The sequence below is a fragment of the Sinocyclocheilus anshuiensis genome, unplaced genomic scaffold, assembly GCF_001515605.1.
Source record: "Sinocyclocheilus anshuiensis isolate Anshui unplaced genomic scaffold, SAMN03320099.WGS_v1.1 scaffold234, whole genome shotgun sequence".
Lineage (NCBI taxonomy): Eukaryota > Metazoa > Chordata > Actinopteri > Cypriniformes > Cyprinidae > Sinocyclocheilus > Sinocyclocheilus anshuiensis.
This window is the reverse complement of record NW_015544165.1, coordinates 2,621,516-2,641,228: the sequence shown is the minus strand read 5'-3', so window position 1 is coordinate 2,641,228 and position 19,713 is coordinate 2,621,516. Positions and strand designations below refer to the sequence as shown.

General features: G+C 36.1%; 1 protein-coding gene across 1 annotated transcript in view; it reads right to left on the bottom strand.

Moving 5' to 3' along the window:
* LOC107695739 (membrane-associated guanylate kinase, WW and PDZ domain-containing protein 3-like) overlaps nt 1–19,713 on the bottom strand; it is a 94,777-nt gene that overhangs the window by 47,672 nt on the left and 27,392 nt on the right. Inside the window, exons 3-4 of the mRNA XM_016495763.1 lie at nt 14,128–14,244; nt 8,667–8,786 (exon numbers count right to left, since the gene is read on the bottom strand). Of these exons, the coding sequence (XP_016351249.1) occupies nt 8,667–8,786; nt 14,128–14,244 (237 nt within the window). The remainder of the gene's footprint in view (nt 1–8,666; nt 8,787–14,127; nt 14,245–19,713) is intronic.

Genomic DNA, 19,713 nt, shown 5'->3' with positions numbered 1-19,713 from the left:
ACTTCTAATTCTGATATTGATGTTTGTTTGTGTGTGTATATATATATATATATATATATATATATATAATGAAAATAAAAAAAGTGTTGTAATGTTTTATTTTTAATGTGTTTTTTTAGCATTTTAATTTAGATTTATGTTAATTTAATTACATTTACATGCTTTCAAGACTTATTGGAGCCCACTGGAAGTTGGCTGAGGCCCCCTAGTGGGCCCCGGCTCCCTGTTTAAGAACCACTGTGCTTGGCCATAGCTGGAGGTAGTTCTACCATAATTTTCCCAAACTTATTTCATATTTAGTCTGTAGGAGTTTTGAAGGGTGCTCCTATAGCGCCGCGTTTTCGAGGCTTGGCCGTTCGCTGATCTTGCAGAACAGAAACTGTAACGACATCGAACTCGCAATATATCCTACTGCCTGACGCTTTTCAGTAAGGCTATAAGTCTTGTTTGTTGTTTGTCAACACTGCAGCTCGGCTCCCTGCAGCGCTCCTCTGGAGCAAGACGTAGCACTCTGGCACTTTATTGTTATTTACTGACAACAGTCCTCCACTAGAGATCAAGACTAGCTGTGTGGTGGCTTCTACTTCCTGGAGAGGCAGGAGGTCTATCTTATAAGCTTTACTGTCCTGTCTCATCTGGATAAACTTCTCATCCGACGTGACGTCGAGAGTGACCGACTGAAAGGGAACTTATAAACTCAGAATTGCGAGTTTATATCTCACAGTTGTTGACTTTTTTTCTCAGAGTTGCGAGATGTTAATCCGTAATTCCAAGTTTATAACATGCAATTGTGAGATATTAAATTGCAATTGTGAGAAAAAAAAGTCAGAATTGTGAAATAAAATTCGCAATTACCTTTTATAAATATATATTTTTTTATTTCAGGACGGAAACAGAAAAAAAGAATTGTGAGATATTTGCTAGATGTAAAAAAAAAAAAAAAGTTTTATTGTTATTTACTGACAACAGTCCTCCACTAGAGATCAAGACTAGCTGTGTGGTGGCTTCTACTTCCTAGAGAGGCAGGAGGTCTATCTTATAAGCTTTACTGTCCTGTCTCATCTGGATAAACTTCTTGGGGTGAGAATGGTATCAGTACAATGTATGGGAAACTACACTTGACCTACTTTGTTGACTATTCACAAAAACATCGGCTGGAAAACTAAAAGGGAGGACAGGATGATAATGAACAATATTGATTCATTTGTCACCTTTGAGATTTGGGAAGACGTGAGAACAGTTTGCTATCATAATCTACTCCATTTTACAAGTGCTGTCACATCATAGACATGTAGGACATGAAATTGAAGAAGAGAGTTATTGCTTTAAATGTAGCGCGGATCCTTTTAACTGCTTGTAAGATGGCAAATGAGACTGGTGACAGGCACTTTTTCTTTGAAATAATAAAATGATCCCCCTTCATAAAATCACTGGGTGACTGCACCTTAAGCACAGCACTCTAAAGACTTCATTAAGCTTATTTACACTCTCGTTTGACATGTGGCATCATTAGTCTTCACTATGTCGAACACAAAAATAAATATGGGTTTAAACAACTCACCACACAGAGTTGCCTTAATGTATTCCTAAATTAAACCGTTCATTTGAACTAATTACATCTTTATTGCGTTAATAATTCACTTGCAGCTGTGTGCGTTGATATTACGGAGAATGCCTAACAATGAATTTGTCTATGCAGACCTATTAATTACAGTCTTAACTTTATAGTGACGGATAAGGGAATGAGAAACTTCACATTAAATAATGAATTTGAAAAATAAATATCTATACAATACAGTGGGGTTCAAAAGTCCAACAATTAAGTAATTGCTTTTATTTTGCATTTGTTCCTCCTCATTTTAAACCTTTTTTTTTTTCAAATGATGTTAAAAAAGTACATAATTTGATCAATTATAAATAATATGAATAATTTAGATTTTATTTTGAAAGAAAGACTTGACTTGAGTATCTTAAATACATACATACATACATACATAGTTTTTAAAGAAGTACTTTTATTCAGCAAGATTGCATTTAATCGATCAAAAGTCACAGTAAAGACATTTATAACGTTACAAAACTTTCACATTTTTTCACATTTTTGTTTCACATAAATGTTGTTCTTTTGAAGTTTCTATTCATCAAAGAATCCTGAATTTTGTTTAATACATTAAATATGCATTCTTGCTAAGCATTTATTTATTTAAAAAAAGTTTGAACTACTTCCACAAAAAGATGAAGCAGCAGCACAACTGCTTTCAACAGTTTAATAATAATACATGTTTCTTAGGCGCCAAATCAGCAAATTAGAATAATTTCTGAAGGATCATGTGACACTGAAAATTGGAGTAATGGCTGCAGAAAATTCAGCTTTGCCATTACAGGAATAAATTACATTTCATAATATATTAAAACAGGCTTTTTAAAATTGTAATAATATTTCACAGTATTACAGTTTTTATTGTAGTATTAATCAAATATATATCCAGCCTTGGTGATACTGTCTCTATATACATTCAGAACCCGAAAAGTTCCTGTTTATTTCAAGTTTAAATTGGCCCCTGAATCACAGATCTTCAATATGGGCTCAGACTTTTGGACCCCACCGTATCTAATGGAAGCATGTTATCGTTGCCACCTCAGACATAATAACTATCCTCCAATCGCTTGCTGTGGACTTCACGTGGCTGCACAGCAGATGGACAGCGCTTTAACAGAAGTGTGCACTGTCAACAGCCATTATCATTTCCATCAACAGGCGCTAGGCCATGCATGAAATAAACCTGCTTACTCCAAACAGTTCAGCTGAATGTCCTCTACAGATTTTATAAATGCATAGAAATGTATGTGACTGGAATAACTGAGGTGGCCAAAACGGTAAAGGGCTTTAACGAACGCAGTTATGCAAAATTTATCTCAGCTAATGCAGTAAACTATATAGGGAACCCTATTACTGACACATTACTATAATATTAAAGGTTAACATTAACAACAGAGTCCTAACTGTTAAATTAAATTGCTATTTATTTTTATTTATTATAATCAACACGAAGAGCTTTAAAAGAGTCCGCACATTCAAACATTAAAGCATCACAAGCGAGATAAGAACAATATATGCAATTTACTGAATAAAACAAGGCAAACGTTTCGGTCACATGTTGACCATTTTCAATGCCAAGCTAACAGTGTTAGAACTAGAAGCCATCTTAATTTAAGGAATCACATGATAATTAAAGAGATCACATGATCAATCAGGACACACACAGAGAGAGCCTGCATGGGAAGAAACCAGTGGAATGATCCAAAGTCACATATTTGTTCTCCTTAATGAAGGTATCCGAACTGACTAGTTGATCAACTGACTTATAATCAACGCAAATAAAAACAATTCTATGCAAACATGTAAATTGTACATAAGGCAGTTTTCTGCCAAGATTCTTTTTGTGAATCCAACACATACAGCTTTAAAAATCTTTTGTAAGAATTGTTTTGAATGTATTTATTATTGAAATGATATCATTTGGCAAATTGCATTTCTTTTTTTTCTAAATACTAATTCTTTACAAATACCAGGTAGCCGAATACAAAAGGTGTCAGTCGTTAAGAGCTGAATAAGCTTGCTTTAATATACTCGCCCTGCAATTCCCCCTAATACAGTAAGACACTGTGAGACGTGTTTTTCAGGAAATGTCTTGATTATACATGAGCACGCAGCACAGCTGAAAAGTGTGATCAAATCATGGCCATAATCATGTCATGTCACAGCCTCTAGGGTCCCCTGTCGAACAGCGGCCACAACATGAAGGATCGCTCATAAACAGCACACTGCGTCATCCTTGATTAACGGCCATTAAAAAAAACACAGCAAGGAGGAGGGAGGGTCGTCCACTGGAGTCTGTGATGATATTTGTTAGCATTAATCTGTGGGAGACGGCCAGGCGCTGTCAGAGGAATGGCGATGATTTGAAACCATCTTTCTTTCACCATTGCACACTGAATGGCATACAGGAGGAAAGAGAGACATGCTGATAGCAGGTAGTTATTTAACATTTGAGTGTTTCATGTTGTCAAATTAATAACTCCTGCGTCCCTGATGAACTGATGGAGGACGACAATTCACCCATGACGATCAACGAGCGCAACAAATACAGACTTGCCACTGAAATTTTCCCGGAATGATGTTTACTCTCTCACGTACAGTCACACACACATTCACCCACACAAGCTCATACAGCCTCACACCCTTAAACCTAAATGAAATGCGAGTTGACTCATCTATGACCTTTACCCACTCGGGCCAAGTTGCAGTGCAATTTAAACTTCATTGCACCAAAAATACAAATCAAAACCTGCAGTTAAGTCAGCATCTGTTAAGCTTTTTTTTTTTTTTTTCTTCTTTTTCTTCAACAGTTTAGTATCTTTTCTTTGACAAGAATTGGTCTAAGTGACAGTGTGCACTAAAGCAAGAACCCCCAAATATGAGCTTGATGCTTTGGTTTGTAGTCAGTGTTCAATTTTACAATGTAATAAGCTGAAGGAAAAGTTTGTCTCATTTGGGAAAAGCACTTCAAAGCCTTGAGTTTCTTCATGTGGGACACTGAGCAGACTGCCAAAGTACGGACAGATGGAAAACCGTATCGCCCAAAGCTTTTTGGATCCTATTGCGGGATGTTGGGGATATTGTTGTGGGCAGTGGGGATGCTGTTGTTCAATGCTCTTGATTCTGCATCTACACAAACAGAAGAGGGCTCTTGCACTCGTTCAGAGACGAGAAGGGCTCTCAAGCAGTTCTGTGGACATCATTAATGATAACACTCATCCTGAGAAGAGATCTAGATCAGTGGTGCTCAACCAGAGGGCTATAGCAAACTTTCGAAGGGTCCTCAAGAAGACTAGAAATTATTTAAAATTGCACAAAACAAGCATTAAAATAAAGGTTCCATTTGTTAACATTAGTTAACTACATTAGTTAGCATCAATTAACACTAAAAATACTTCTAAAGCATTTAGTTAAAGTTAATTTCAACATTTACTAATACAGTATTGAAATCAAAAATTTTTTATTTCAAAGATTAACAAATTAACAAAGATTAATAAATATTGTAACAAATGTACTGCTCATTGTTAGTTCATGTTAGTTGATGCATTAACTAATATTATCAAATAGGATTCTGTAGTATTACAGCCAAAACAACTAAAAAGCAAGCTATTTACAAATGTCTTTGTAAATTTCTTTTTTTTAACAGGGCTGCATTTATTTGATCAAGTATATATAGTAAAAACAGTGATATTATGACATATTATAACCATTTAAAATCTTTAAAAAAATGTTTAGAACTGTTCCTTTGAAATATAATTTTTTTGTAATGTTATAAATGTATTTACCGTCACTTTTAATCAATTTAATACATTCTTCTTAAATAAAAGTATTAATTTCAAAAAAACAAATCTTATTGACTCGCAACTGTTGACGACCCCAACAACTGTCTTTTTTTCTTTGAAGAACCAGGGTTCCCAATATCTTTTTTTTTTAATTATTTCTAGACCTGAAAAAGTCAAGTAAATCATTAAAATTAGCATTTTTATTATGAATATGCAATTTTCTGGTAATGTCAAGCTCTAAAACAAATTCCCCCCAAAAATCCTTATCCAGCAAATCATGAACAACTGGAAAGTCATAGAGCCTTGGAGTCAAAAAGGTTGAGAACCACAGATCTAAATGATCCCTCCAGGAACATGGCAGAGAGAAAGGGTGATTGCCGTAACTGTCGTCATCGCTCACTTCTCATGGAATTTTGGGTGGACGTGTTCTGGTTTATAAACATTGTCTACCTGTGTCACTCTGAGGGGGCCGTCCTTCAATACTCGACATTGAAGCAATCATTAGAAAAGCAAGGACACATGCAGGAGACTTCCCTCAAGGGATTCAAATGCAAGTTCTCATTATTTTTAAACACTGTTGTAAGACGAAGACCCAGTGAAGCATTCAAACAGGACACAGAGTTTATGCCATAAAACTCAGGCATAACCAGTTACCATTGATTACATCATGCTCCGGGCATGTTGAAAAACCGGTCAATTATTTCCATGGCCTGAAAACAGCAAAACTCAACTCTGGAGAACACATAAAATCGCTCTCTATTGCATACAGACAGCATTATCTTTAGCTTAGAGTTTGTTCTTCATCATGACCCTGAATTTATACAGGCTTACAAGACTTGTGATTGCCATTGCAAAGGACATAAAAAAGCCTGAACATGGACTTCCTGTTTCACACACACACTACAAGGACGAACCAGGACAAAACCAGGACAGAATCTTTTCCTCTGCTTTTAAGGAGATGGAGTTGAACACACTGTAATCTGCTCATCTTAACCAACAGCGAACAATAGCAGAGAACAGGATGCACCCATAAAAACATGTTTTCACAGAAGAATAGAGACAATCACAAACAAGATCATATATTAGTTTAAGAAATGTTTATGGTCAAAGTCAAGTTACTCAGTATAAGGGGTGTTTCTTTCTGAGACCCCAAAGAGAGATAGCTTGGATAAAAAAATGTAATGTAATGTAATATATGTTTATATCATATTATATTATTATAAAAAAGGAGTCAGTAGATTTTTTTATGTTTTTGAAAGAAGTCTCTTATCCTCACCAAGGCTGCATTTATTTGATCAAAGAACAGTAAAACATTATTGCCATTTAAAATAACTTATCAATGTTAAAATTTTAAAATTTAATTTATTCCTGTGATGGCAAAGCTGAATTTTCAGCAGCCTTCAGAAATCATTTTAATATGCTGCTTTGGTGCTGAAGAAACATTTCTTATCAATGTTGAAAATAATTTTTTTGGTGAAACCGTAATACCGTTTTTTTTTTCCAGGATGAATAGAAACTCAGAAGAACAGCATTTATTGAAAATAAAAAATTGCAACAGTAAAACCTGTCATTTTTGACTAATTTTATTTGTCCTTTCTAAATAAAAGTACTAATTTAGTTTTTAAAAATCCTACTGACCTCTAACTTTTCAACGGTAGTCTATATTTCTTTAAATATATAATTAAATTACATTCAAGTACACAACAGACCAACAAATAAATAAATTGCCTCATAGGTACATAGGAAGCATATTCTGAACAAAACAGCAAACAAGTCCACTATTCTAAATACATTTATAGGCTCAATAAATCATGCAGATTTCAGGCATCAAATCCTTGTGCAGCATGTACTGACTTTCTTGTCAGATGTCATGGGAAGAGTGTGAATTGGTGAGTGTGAAATTATCCTTCAAGCTAAAATCCCAAGAGTCAAGATTCCATGTAGATGGAAAAGCCCCAGTAAAAGTCACCCACTGTGATATCCACATTGGACAGATTTACTTCTACACCCTGGAAACTACAACGCAATCTTCCCATTGAAAAAAGGCCACTTAGTGACTTATCGAAGGATCTTTAACCAAACCCACCTCCTTCCCACACGACCAAAGGCTAGAACTTTGCCAAGCATTTACTGGTTTTATCAGTGAGGAACTCACTGGCTTTGAGGATGCGACATTAATAACTCAGACCTTGAGATCCTTTAGGCATGTTACAGAGATGGTATGAATCACACAAGGTGAACGCCCTCTGCTCTGAACTATTTCAAGTCAGCAGAGGAGGTATATGCCAAATAAAAGAGTATGCAGTACAAACATTCAGCACACTTGTCTCCCTTAATTAACATAAAATCACGGTGAGTCAGCAACCGATGCTGCAACTACACAGTAAGCCCACATTAAATTTTGCTACGGTAATCTACAGAGTTTGAAAGCAATACTTTAAGAGTGAAGGAAACTAATGTTCAACATAAACTGAGATGACCTAGTTACAAAGCTTGTATTGAAATTTCACTTTCTTCTTATTCATCTGCAATTAATTCAGCTCGAAAGCCATACATGCTCCATCCAAACTTTGTTTTGTAGATAATTTTAAGCCTTAAAGGAATAGTTCACACCAAAATTAATATATTGTCATTGTTTATTTACCCTCTCTTCAATTCAAACCTGCACTGCTTTCTTTATTCTGTGAAACACAGAAGAAAATATTTCCTTCTGAACTATTTTTGTTCGTTCAATGAAGGTCAGTGGGGTGCAAAACAAATTTCTTCTTTTGTGCTCCACAGAAAAAAGAAAATCATATTGGCTTGGAAGGACATGAGGGTGAGTAAATGATGACTAGTCATTGAATATTCATTTTTGGGTGAAATATAACTTTATATATCACTTTAAGGGACATTTCTGAGCAGCTGGTAGCTGCCAGGCTTATCAATTCAACCTCTGAATCCAACAAGTAAACTTCGCTGTCTGCACTCCCATTGGTAGTTGCCACATTGAGTCACCCTTTATTTACATTAAGTTGAGCTTTGCAGCTCTTGCATACTGAATTGGTCTTATACATCTTATCCTTTACACTGTCGTGTCAAGTTATGTGTTGATTCTCATGCACAGCAGATAGAAAACAAGATGCAGAATGCATTACCCTTTCTCACATCCATGCATCTTGCAAACACTAGTAGTTCCTTCTGCAAATATATCTAATTAAGATTGTGTTCTCAACAAGTATCTGTATACCATGCCCACAAGAAATGATCCTTGACTCTCAGAGCTCCTACACATGGTTTCATACCATCATATGTTCCACTCTCCAGTAGCAGACCGCTCTCCTCCAGCACACGAAACTCCCCCACGCTGATGAAATTATAGTCCACTCCTGGAACCTCCCCTTCACGAGGCTGCCTCGTGGTACCTGCCAAAGGCACACACAACGATGAGTAACAAATTATTAGAGGAAAAATGCTCTTTTTGTGTAAAGGTATTTCTTCAACTATGTACATATTTTTGCATTTTTGTTACAGGAAGGTGACACTGAAACATCTTATCATTTCAAATCCCTTTTATGTATAGATTTTACTGTTTTCCTTTGTACTGTAAATCTCCCCACACTTGCAAATTTAAAAATGAAAATATATTAAAGTATATTAAAATGGAAACAGCGGCAGATCTTTTTTTCCGTATTGCGATGCACATCCGAGCGTAACAGTTAAAAAAAATAAAAATAATTCTTGGTTCTATGAATCGGTTATTGATTAGAATTTGAGAAGTGGGCATTTGATAAAAAAAAAATAGTTTAAAAATTGAACATTTAACTCCCAACTGCATTAAATTGTTAAGATAAATATAAAGGATTTTGAAAACAGACATTTTCTTTACATTTATTTTGAGTGTTGATCTCTGACCTCATTTTCTCTGTTGTAAGAGGAACTGCAAACAAAAACTCTCTGCAAACAGACTCTCATTGAACAAAAGACAACATGGCTCACTTTTGAGAGCCTTTATTGTTGTCCTCTCTACAAGAGAGAACACAGTGAATCATCTGCATCCAGATATTCTGCTGTAGTGTCTTTTTTCGATCCCAACTATACAGTTCACACTTTGCTTGCTGCATCACTAAAATTTGTCAAACTTGACAGTCACACAGCAGCTACTGTGGGGCGAGAGCCCAGATGCCAGTTTCTGTGCTGGAGGAGGATAAACAAACAATTAGCTCTGCAGTTTGCACAAGCTACACCAAACACTGCCAGCTGCTTAAGCACCTTACCATCCACCCCAGCATGATGCCGCACAACCCTGCACTCCTCAGAACATCACAAAGAAAAGACTGACCCAACTTGGCCCTCTCCTAAAACAATTCTTGCACTTCAAAGACTGCTTTGAAGAACCAAATCTCTCTTAAAATGGAAGTTAGTGAATTCATGAATTCTGAATGCAAATGCATTTTTATTTTATATAGAAGACTAATATTGGCAATGCAGGATGAAGTGTTTATTTTGTGACGTCAAAGGGAGGATGAATTCTATTCAAACTTCATTATGTACTTATCAGCTGTGAGATCCCTTAACAAGCTCTGGAAAAGTTTCAAGTCTTAAATCTGCACAAGTGTAAAAAAAAAAGCAATCCTATAAGATTGACCACCTAGGGCACATTTTTATTTCTGCATTCATTTTTTTTTTTTTATATCTGCGGATGAGGCAGAGAGTGGTTACCGTTGAGCTATAACGGATATTAATGCCAGCAGGAGGGAAGGAGATGGAGGCTTCAGTCGAGCTTCAAAGATTACGTGGAGTTCAATTTGGACTCCAGGCGTTCTTCTTTCCCCTTTTTTTCCAAAGGACATGGCTTTAATGACTTTTCTGTCCCCGTGTCCAGAGACATGTGCAATAGTTCCATTCAAGAAGTTGTCAGATGAGCATAGGGTATGACAGACAGTGCAGTCCAGTGCTTCATGAAGTGAATCAATTTCAGACCACATTTCATAGTGACGGTATTTGTTAAGCTCTAAAAAATAACCCTGAAAAAGCTTAAAGTTGGTCTTCTGAAGCCTAGATAGATTAATCACTGATAATTTTCCTCAGTGAACTCTAATCAATAAAGTATCAACTTGAGAAATCAGTGAGAGTGAGTCAGTGAGAGAACTGGACCGGTGAACGAATCTTTCTTTTGAGCTGGTTCATTTTAATGAATCACTTGATCCATTCATAAACCTGAAATCATTCAGACTGATTCGGTTCTCAACTCATTTATTAAATCATTTGGATTCTTCAAAATACAAAATATTGATATGCAGAATAAAAAGTGAAAGGGGTTTGAAGTTGCATAAATGTCAGTAAATAATGTCAGAATTTTCATCTTTAGGTGAAATAATCCATCAACAGAAAATGTCTAGTTAGTACTAGGCATAGGAATGATGTGTAATGTGCCACTGCCTTAAAGTAATAGTTCATTCACACCTGTAAGACTTAGAAAATACAGACTTTCTTCTGCACTTAGAAAATACAGGTCCCCCTGGAACCTTTTTTAAGGGTAGGTGGAACACAAGAGAATATATTTAGAAGAACGTTAAAAAAACCTAACAACATTGGAGCCCATTGACTTCCATTGTATGAACCAAGAAAAAAAAAAAAAGCACCAAGATATTTCAAATCATCTTCTTTTGTGTTCCACAGAAGAAATAAAGCCATACAGGTCTGGAACAACATACGGTGAGTAAATGATTTTCAAATAATTTTCATTTCTGGGTGAACTCTCTCTTTAAATCGGAGCAATGTATTATTAAACATTAACTTCAATTAAATGGCAATACTGCTCCTCACTGTCCTTCACCTTTACTGTGATTAATAACTTACAATTAAATCATTATTTGATAATTTTACTTGACTGAAGCGTGGAAGATGAACTATGACAGTTCATTCTGACATAACTGCTACTACCGGCGCTATTAAATATAATTAGACCTGTCCATCATCTGGCTCTCAGCCTGATGCTTAGGATTATACTGGATGGAGAAGTGTGAATGGAGGACTGTGTGTTGTTGAGTCATGGGCCTGAACAGACCGTAACAAGGACAGTGGATGAGAATGACATTAGAGATTCCAGGTGGGCCCACACACTGAGCCTGTGTCTCATGCAATGTTGAGCCACAGCAAACGAAACATCTGCTAAGGCCTGGTGTCCATTAAAATCCCAAATTACAAAGAACCACATGCCAGGTGCAGGACTCACTTAATGAAAACAGCACAAACTACATCACACTCTAAATTAACAGACAGACACTAGATTTGTACATTTACTGAAAAAAAGAAAACATAGTGCTTGATGGTGCATAGGTTGCTGACACAACACTGTTTGGCTGGTGCACTGCAGTTGCTAGGTGATTAAAGTCATAAAATCTCATTCCCAAGTGTATGATATTCTGGCCTTTATGACTCTGGAATTTATTCTGTTGTGTGGTGCACATGACAAGATATTCTGAAGAAAGTCAAAGGGGTCCAAAACAGCATTAGGTTTCGAGTTACATAAAGGTGAGTATATAATTACAGAAATGTTCCTATAATTACAGAAATATTCCTTTAATAGTTAGCATTAAGTGTTTTTTGAAATCTCTAACCCTAAGTATAAGCCATATTAATGGTAATAAGTGCCTTAACAAACAGCACTAATTAAAAGATTACACCATAGCCCGAGAGAAAAAAAGCACTAATTAAAGATGTGCAAGTAATTAAGGCATATGTTTCACTAATTCACTGGTTTGTGACCAGACCACACACTGTATTCTGCACAACAAAAGAGCAAAACACATTTCGTGATTACATACTGGTTTATTGGCATTGATGTTGTTATGAAAAAATATGGTTGTCTGTTCCAAACGGTCTGTAACTGAAAACTGTAGCCAAGAAATTCCTGAGCCAGTACTTGAAAGTAATTCTACATTACCCAACAGGTTTAATCGATCATGATTATGTGACATTAAACAGTACAGGCATTGGAAGTATGGAAACTGAAATTGGCACAAAAGAAACAGGGAGAGAGTGAGAGAAGGAATAAACTGTCCTCAAGCAGGCATCAGCAGACTCTGGCATCTGCTTGTTATAGCAGGCATGTGGCAGGAATGAGGATTAAAGGCCCGTTCGTTCACTCCAAGAACAATAAATAATGGTAACTATATTAGCGGCCACACTAACAGACGATAGCGTTCTGTTTATAATGAGCGTGCGCTGTCTTCTGCCTCTTTAAATACTGAAGCTCTTCAGTAAATTCTATTTGGCTACATTATAGCTATATATAGCTGTGTTTTTGTTGTTCATCAGCTGGAAAAAAGCATTCTGAAAGTGATTCCAATGACATCGTTCCTCTGTGTCATTACTGTTATAGTTGTGGTGTGGAATTCTGTATTCTCATAGAATTAGAATGAATATTAAAACATTACAGTTATTATTATAATCATTGTCATTGGGGTGAATGGGCCTTAAGAAAAGAGGAACGCTGTGACCCATGACTCTCAGTTGCAGAATATGGGCTGGGTGAAGAGCCTGTTCTACCAGGTGAGGGCAGAATGGAGAGAAGAGCATGTGCTTAACCCTAGAAAACACATGCCAAGTCTACTCACTCTTTCAACATTACAAACTAGCACTCGGCAGAGGCACTTCTGGGTTCATAAGAACTCTTTTAGATTAGACCTTCATTTAAATTGAGCTGAAAATGACCAAAACGTGATGTGGGGTTGAAACACCCCATTTCCAGCATTGCTTAGTGGACAAGGACAAATATATTTTTTTTTACAAAGATTATGACTCAGATTCCAGACTGCATTTGCTCTAATAAAACTGATTTCACCTTTTAAAGCAATAAAATAGCAAAAAATATGAGTCCAAATTTATAGAATGATAATTTACCATGGCATGCACTGGCTATTTTGAACAAAAACTTTGCAACAATCATAACGTATGTCTTTGGCAGAACCTTTGTGGTGAAATGTGTATTTAAACAATGAATAAGACACATGCATATGTCTGGGTTATTTTGTACTTGGTACAACTATTGTGTATGCCACAATCCTGAAGCTTTAGAAGTGTTACCATGTCAAGTATTCTACACAACCTGTTATTAAACTACAAATTAAAATTGAGTATAAAATTGAAGTTTTGTTGAACATAACAAATTTGCTGTAAAGTTGCTTTGCAACGATTTGTATCGTGAAAAGCGCTATACAAATAAACCTGAATTGAATTGAATATAAGTTTTTACTTGAAACCAAATGTATCACTTTATAGTAAATGAATGAATGAATGAATGAATAACTGAATAAACGAATACATGAATGAATGAAAAAAGAAATAATTGAACGAATTAATGAGTAAATGAATGAATTAATGAAAAATTAAACAATATAACATTATATAATGCTTCACAGATCATCAGATCTGCAGTACTGTTCAATGTGATCACTAAAAGCTGATTTTAGTGTAATAATTTCATCTACTGTTAATCACACAGTGCACTATATGACAAACCATGAACGATTTCATACGCAGCTACAGTGCTGACTCTAATAAAAACCAGTCCAAAGTGTTCACAGTACCCATCATACCACCCTTTGAAAATACGAACTGAAGATGTGGTACGGACACCATAATTACTGTCTGAGCAGCCGTTATCATGACAGAATCATCTGAGTATGACCTGCACTAACACATTTAATGAGATCTAAGGATCTGAGTGAGGTCAGACGTGTGAATGTGTGTGGTACTCACAAGGAATGGTGCGCAGGTACAGATTATCTCTGATCACCTGCTGGAGCTTGTGGTCCAAAGAGCCTTTCTGGAACTGCAGGCTGAGGTAATGGCGCAGATCCGTGTTCAACACTTTACCTGCAGAGACACATTGAATCTGGGTAAACTTTGGGTAGTTTGAATACAAAAACAGCATTTGCGAACCATTTTACATCCATATTGTACAATATTACAATACTGTACACAAAGAATACAATGAAACAGGATATTTATCATTCCAAAAAATGTAGGTTTGAACTTGTGTCATCCATCATGTCTCGATTTTATTGATCTGATTGGATCAAGCAAAAGTGCTCTTTATATGACAAATTACAGCAGAGGGCAGCTTTGGTGACATCAGCTGAAAATGAAACTTGTAACTCAAAATTTACATTCTGATGAAAGATGCTATTTCTAATGCTATTTCATGCATTCTGACTTTACATTTGCATTTAGTCATTTAGCAGATGCTTTTATCCAAAGCAACTTACAAATGAGGACAATAAAAGCAGTCAAAACTAACAAAGAGCAACAATATATAACTGCAAATGATAAGTCTCGGTTAGCCTAACTCAGTACACATAGCAAGGTATATATATATATATATATATATATATTATACACACGCACATATACACTGTTAAAGAGTTGGATTCTCATGCTAAACATGGAAAAAGTTTTCATAAACGAGTTGGACACATGACAGAGTGTTTCAAGTTCTGGAAAGGTTTTATTATTTTCGAGTATGGCCCTGTATGATGCCATAAAGGGAGGAATTCCTTGTATGGGCACTTCTCCAGAGCGTGAGCAAGAGCAGCCCATCAACATGCTTCATTCATGTTACAGAAATCGTCGGCAGTGCTGCACAGACTTGCTCGTGAAGGATTTGTCATTTTGTTTTTAGACCACGAAATCAACAGTCACCAAAGAAGTGTGTTTTTGGTTGTGAGGGAAAGATAACCTTGTTCAGCTTCCCAAAGAAACCAGCATTAAGGGAACAGTGGATGCAGTTTGTTTCTCCGGGGCTGCAACAGAGTTGTGCAAGTGTGTTCGTTTGTTCCCGGCATTTCAGTGACAAAAGTTTTATAAACAGATTAGATCAAATTTTATTCAATAAAGTTTTTGCTCCTGTTTTATTCATGTCGATGTCACAGCTTGCAGATGATTGCTATGCAAAAGCTTTGCGTGCTCGTGACTCTTTAGCTCCGCCCACGGCATGCCTCCAGTTTCATGAGCACCAAATCAGCATATCAGAATGATTTCTGAAGGGTCACGTGAAATTGAAGTCTGGAGTAATGGCTACTTAAATTTCCGCTTTACCATCACAGCAATAAATTACATTTTAAAATATATTCAAATGGAAAAAAAAGCTATTTTAAATTGTACTAATATTTAACTACATTACTGTTTTTTTACTGTATTAATCAAATAAATGCAGCCTTAGTGAGCATAAGACACTTCTTTCGAAACCATTAAAAAAACTTAATTATTATAAACTTTTGATTGGAAACACAATCATTCGTGTATTTATTTTACCAATGAAAAATGGCTCTTGATAAGAAGAGCATTATTTGATTGAAAGTTCTGCAAACTGTCATTACAGAAACTTGTACAATGATATACGTGTAGAATGATGTAAGACTTCTATTTTTATACAAAAATTTGATAATCTATGAGTTCCGCTCATTAGCAACAGCTGTGATGGTGACAAACAAAACGCAAACAAACAAAAGTGAAACGCTGTCAGTTGCAAATGAGGTGAATATGACTAGATCATGCTAAACTCTGGAAACCGTCCCAGTCTTCCGGATTAAATGACAACCTTGAGATGTGCTGTTTCCAGTGCTACAAAAAATATTTACTGGCTTCCCTCCATGAGCATCCAGATGTGTGAATGCATGATGAGCGTTAACAAAACAATGCAGGTTCTATTGTTTTGCTCTTGCAGCAAAATTGCCAGGAGTTCAGGCGGAGTTCAAGGAAGTGAGGGGGCGGTGCATGTCATCCAGGAGGGGAGGAGAAGACCCTCCAAATTAGAGAATGAAATAGTCCGAGCCAAGTTTCCCCTGGCGAATTAAATATGGGAGGGAGGGGAAGAAAGCAATGCCTCTTTGAGCAGCTCCAGTCTCCAGCTGTTGGTATCACGCAGCTGATGATCTCTGGCTGAGGAGGATGTGCTTTGAAACTGTGCCAGTCACAAAGCTGCTGCATCAATAAGCATTGTTTTGGACCTCGCAGCTGCTGAACCTGCTGGCTGTCCTCACAGACCTGTGTGATCATGGATCCCGACACACTCTGGCATATACTTACATGTAAAAGAGCCGCTCAAGCTACTTCAAAAAGGGGTCAAGCTACACCTTTGCAATGTCCTCACATCTGGAATCAGTATGTGCTGTTAATGTGCAGTCTAAAAGTTTGCAGGGCTCAACAATGATAATTCTTTCCCCCTCAGTTCAACATTTTTCACTGGTCCCCACTACAATGGAATGATTTTTTTCTAGTAATCTATTTTTGCATTTGATAGATTTTGTTTGTTTGTGCATTAACATTGTTTTTTCTTTACAAAATATTCAAGAAGCTGGAGATCATATCATATCATATCAGTGAATGTGTAATTTTAATTGGCAGTGCAGCAGTTTTTAGCAATATATTTTTATATTTGCAATTTTTTTTTTTACAAAAATAAAATATGCAACCAGTTGGAGATATATAATATAATATAATATAATATAATATAATATAAAACCAAATGTTACAAGGAAAAAAAATAGATCAATGAATGTAAAATATGAATTGGCAGTGCAGCAGTTTTCAGCAATGCATTTTTATATCTGCTAAAAAAAATAGTATATTGTTTGTTTTAGTTCAAATTATTTTGTCCTACAAAAATAAAATATGGGAGATATAATATAATATAATATAATATAATAAAATATAATATAATATAATATAATAAGCATAGCATAGCATAATATAACATAGAAAACCAAACATTTATTTTTGCAAAGTTTATTTTTGCATTGGAACAACAGGGCATGAAATTCAGATCTCAGACTGTCCCCGGGTCATTGTTAAGTAAACAGAAAGTGTTCAGATCTTGAAAAGGAATAATAAATACTCAGAGTTATTCTTCTAATTATTTTATGCTTTGTTGCCATTAAACCAAATATTAAGTCATTAGGAATGAACATGAACTTTACATGAACTGTAAATTCAATGTTTCAGTCAAACTGAAAAGACGAATACTTGATGTGGCCTTCAGAGAAACGCCATTTGTGCCTCAAGACAGAATAGATACAAAACATGTTGTGCTATCTCTGACTAATTTCGAATGCAAGGTAATCAAAACAAGTCTCTCCCCTAGCAATTCTCTCTCACAGGGAATGAAATGGATGGCCCACTGTGATTGCAGATTAGCCTCATTTCATTGGTGGACTTCGACTCATAGTAATTTGCTCCAATCTAAATGTGCTCAAGAAGAGGCCCATCATTCTCATTTAGAGTTCTAGTATTAATTCCTCCTCTATGGCTGTTTAGAAAGACATTACAGTGTGTCTGACTTTTTCATTCTGCACTCACTTTACACAGTGCTTATTTCCAATAGTGTAAAACATGATTTATTGCTGTCTTGGTCCAGCACGAGTGCATATTGAGCTGCAGTATGAAGTGCTGAACTATGCTGAATGAGGCCAGTTGGGACCGCTAGGGAGGCTCTGTGAGTCATACTGTGAGACCTCAAAGGAGAGGCAGGACAAGTGGAGAGAAGCCCCCCAGACTCCTCTTACACTGACATCACCGGCTCCAGCCACCAACACCTGGAAATAATCAGCAGCTTGAGAGCATGAAACGCACTGGGAATGTGGTCAGTATCACACAAGAGGTTGTAAATCAGACAAGGAGGTGAAGCAAATGAATCATAGTAATAAACTGTGTTTTAGAATGCTTGATCAAAATGTTGATTCTGACCAAATTATTTTCAGTCTTTTTGACTCTATGGCCCCACTTTGTCCAGCTATTATGTAATTCTGTTGCAATAAAAACAAACCCCAAAATATGATTTCAGTTTATTGTTGTACATTTTTATTTTAGTGTGTTTTATAGCATTTTAATTGGGATTATGTTATATATTACTGCCACATACTTATAACATTATTTTGAGATATTTGTGATATTTACTCACACATTTTTGTTCAAATTAGGATATCAAATACAGGTCGACTATATTTACATATCTTGACTCACCCTCAAGTTGTCCCAAACCTATATAAGTTTGAGCACAAAAGAAGATATTTTGATGAATGTTGGTAACTACACAGTTGACGGTAGCCATTGACTTCCATAGTATTTTTTCCCATACTACTTGAGGGTGAGTAAATGATGACAGAATGTTTTATATTTGGGTGACCCATTCTTTTAACTTTTTAACATGCAGTAACAGAGATCTGTGAGGGTTATTTTGAATGTGGCATTATATAACGTATAAATTGCATTCACTCATAAATAAAAACTGCCAAACAAGGGCTTTTTATGTAGGGAAGGCTTTCAAAGCTAGTAATGGTTTTCAAATTAAAGGGTTAGTTCACCCAGAAATGACAATTCTGTCATTAATTACTCACCCTCATGTTGTTTCAAACCCGTAAGACCTTCGTTCATCTTCAGGTTCAACCGTAATTTTACAAAGCTACGAGAATATTTTTTGTGCGCAAAAGAAAAAAAAAAAAAAACTTTATTCAACAATTCGTCTCCTCCGCATCACCCTGGTGCCATTTTGGAGAATATCCGCTGGACGTAAACAACTTATGCTGTTCTGTGTCAGCTGCGTCACACGGATACGCTGTTTCCGTTCAGATCAATCACAACAACTTAGGAAAGTGTTAATTTCGTTAACGAAGACTATGACGAAAAATGTTCGTTGACGAGCTTTTTTCCCATGACTAAGACGAGACGAAGACGAGACGACAATAAGGTCAATAAACGATAACTAAGACTATATCAACATGCAATTTCGTTGACGAAATAAGACGAGACTAAAATGTATTCAAAAAGATAAAAACTTTACCAAAAACCTCTTTTTATTTTCGTCAAAAAAAGAAGACAAAATGTTATTGCAGATTGCTCTACACGCCTCTACTACGCGAGCTTTCATGAGTGTGGTTGCCAGATATCAAGAGTTCTAATCCCCGAATCAGAGCTTCGCTGTTAAATTCATAAATACGGGACTAAGACTAAGACTAAAATGAAAATAGCTGACAAAATTAACACTAGTAGGAAACACTGCGTCCGGCGTCACGCAGCTGACACAGAACAGCATATGCTGTATGGCACCAGGGTGATGACAACAATCATTATGATTAAAAATACGAATTGTTGAATAAAGTCGTTTTTTTTTTCTTTTGCGCACAAAAATATTCTCGTAGCCTCGTATAATTGCGGATGAACCACTGATGTCACATGGATTATTTTACAGATCTCCTCGCTACGTTTCTGGACTTGGGAACATTTCAGTTGCGTTGCTGTCTATGCAGGGTCAGACAGCTCTCAGATTCCATCAAAAATATCTTAATTTGT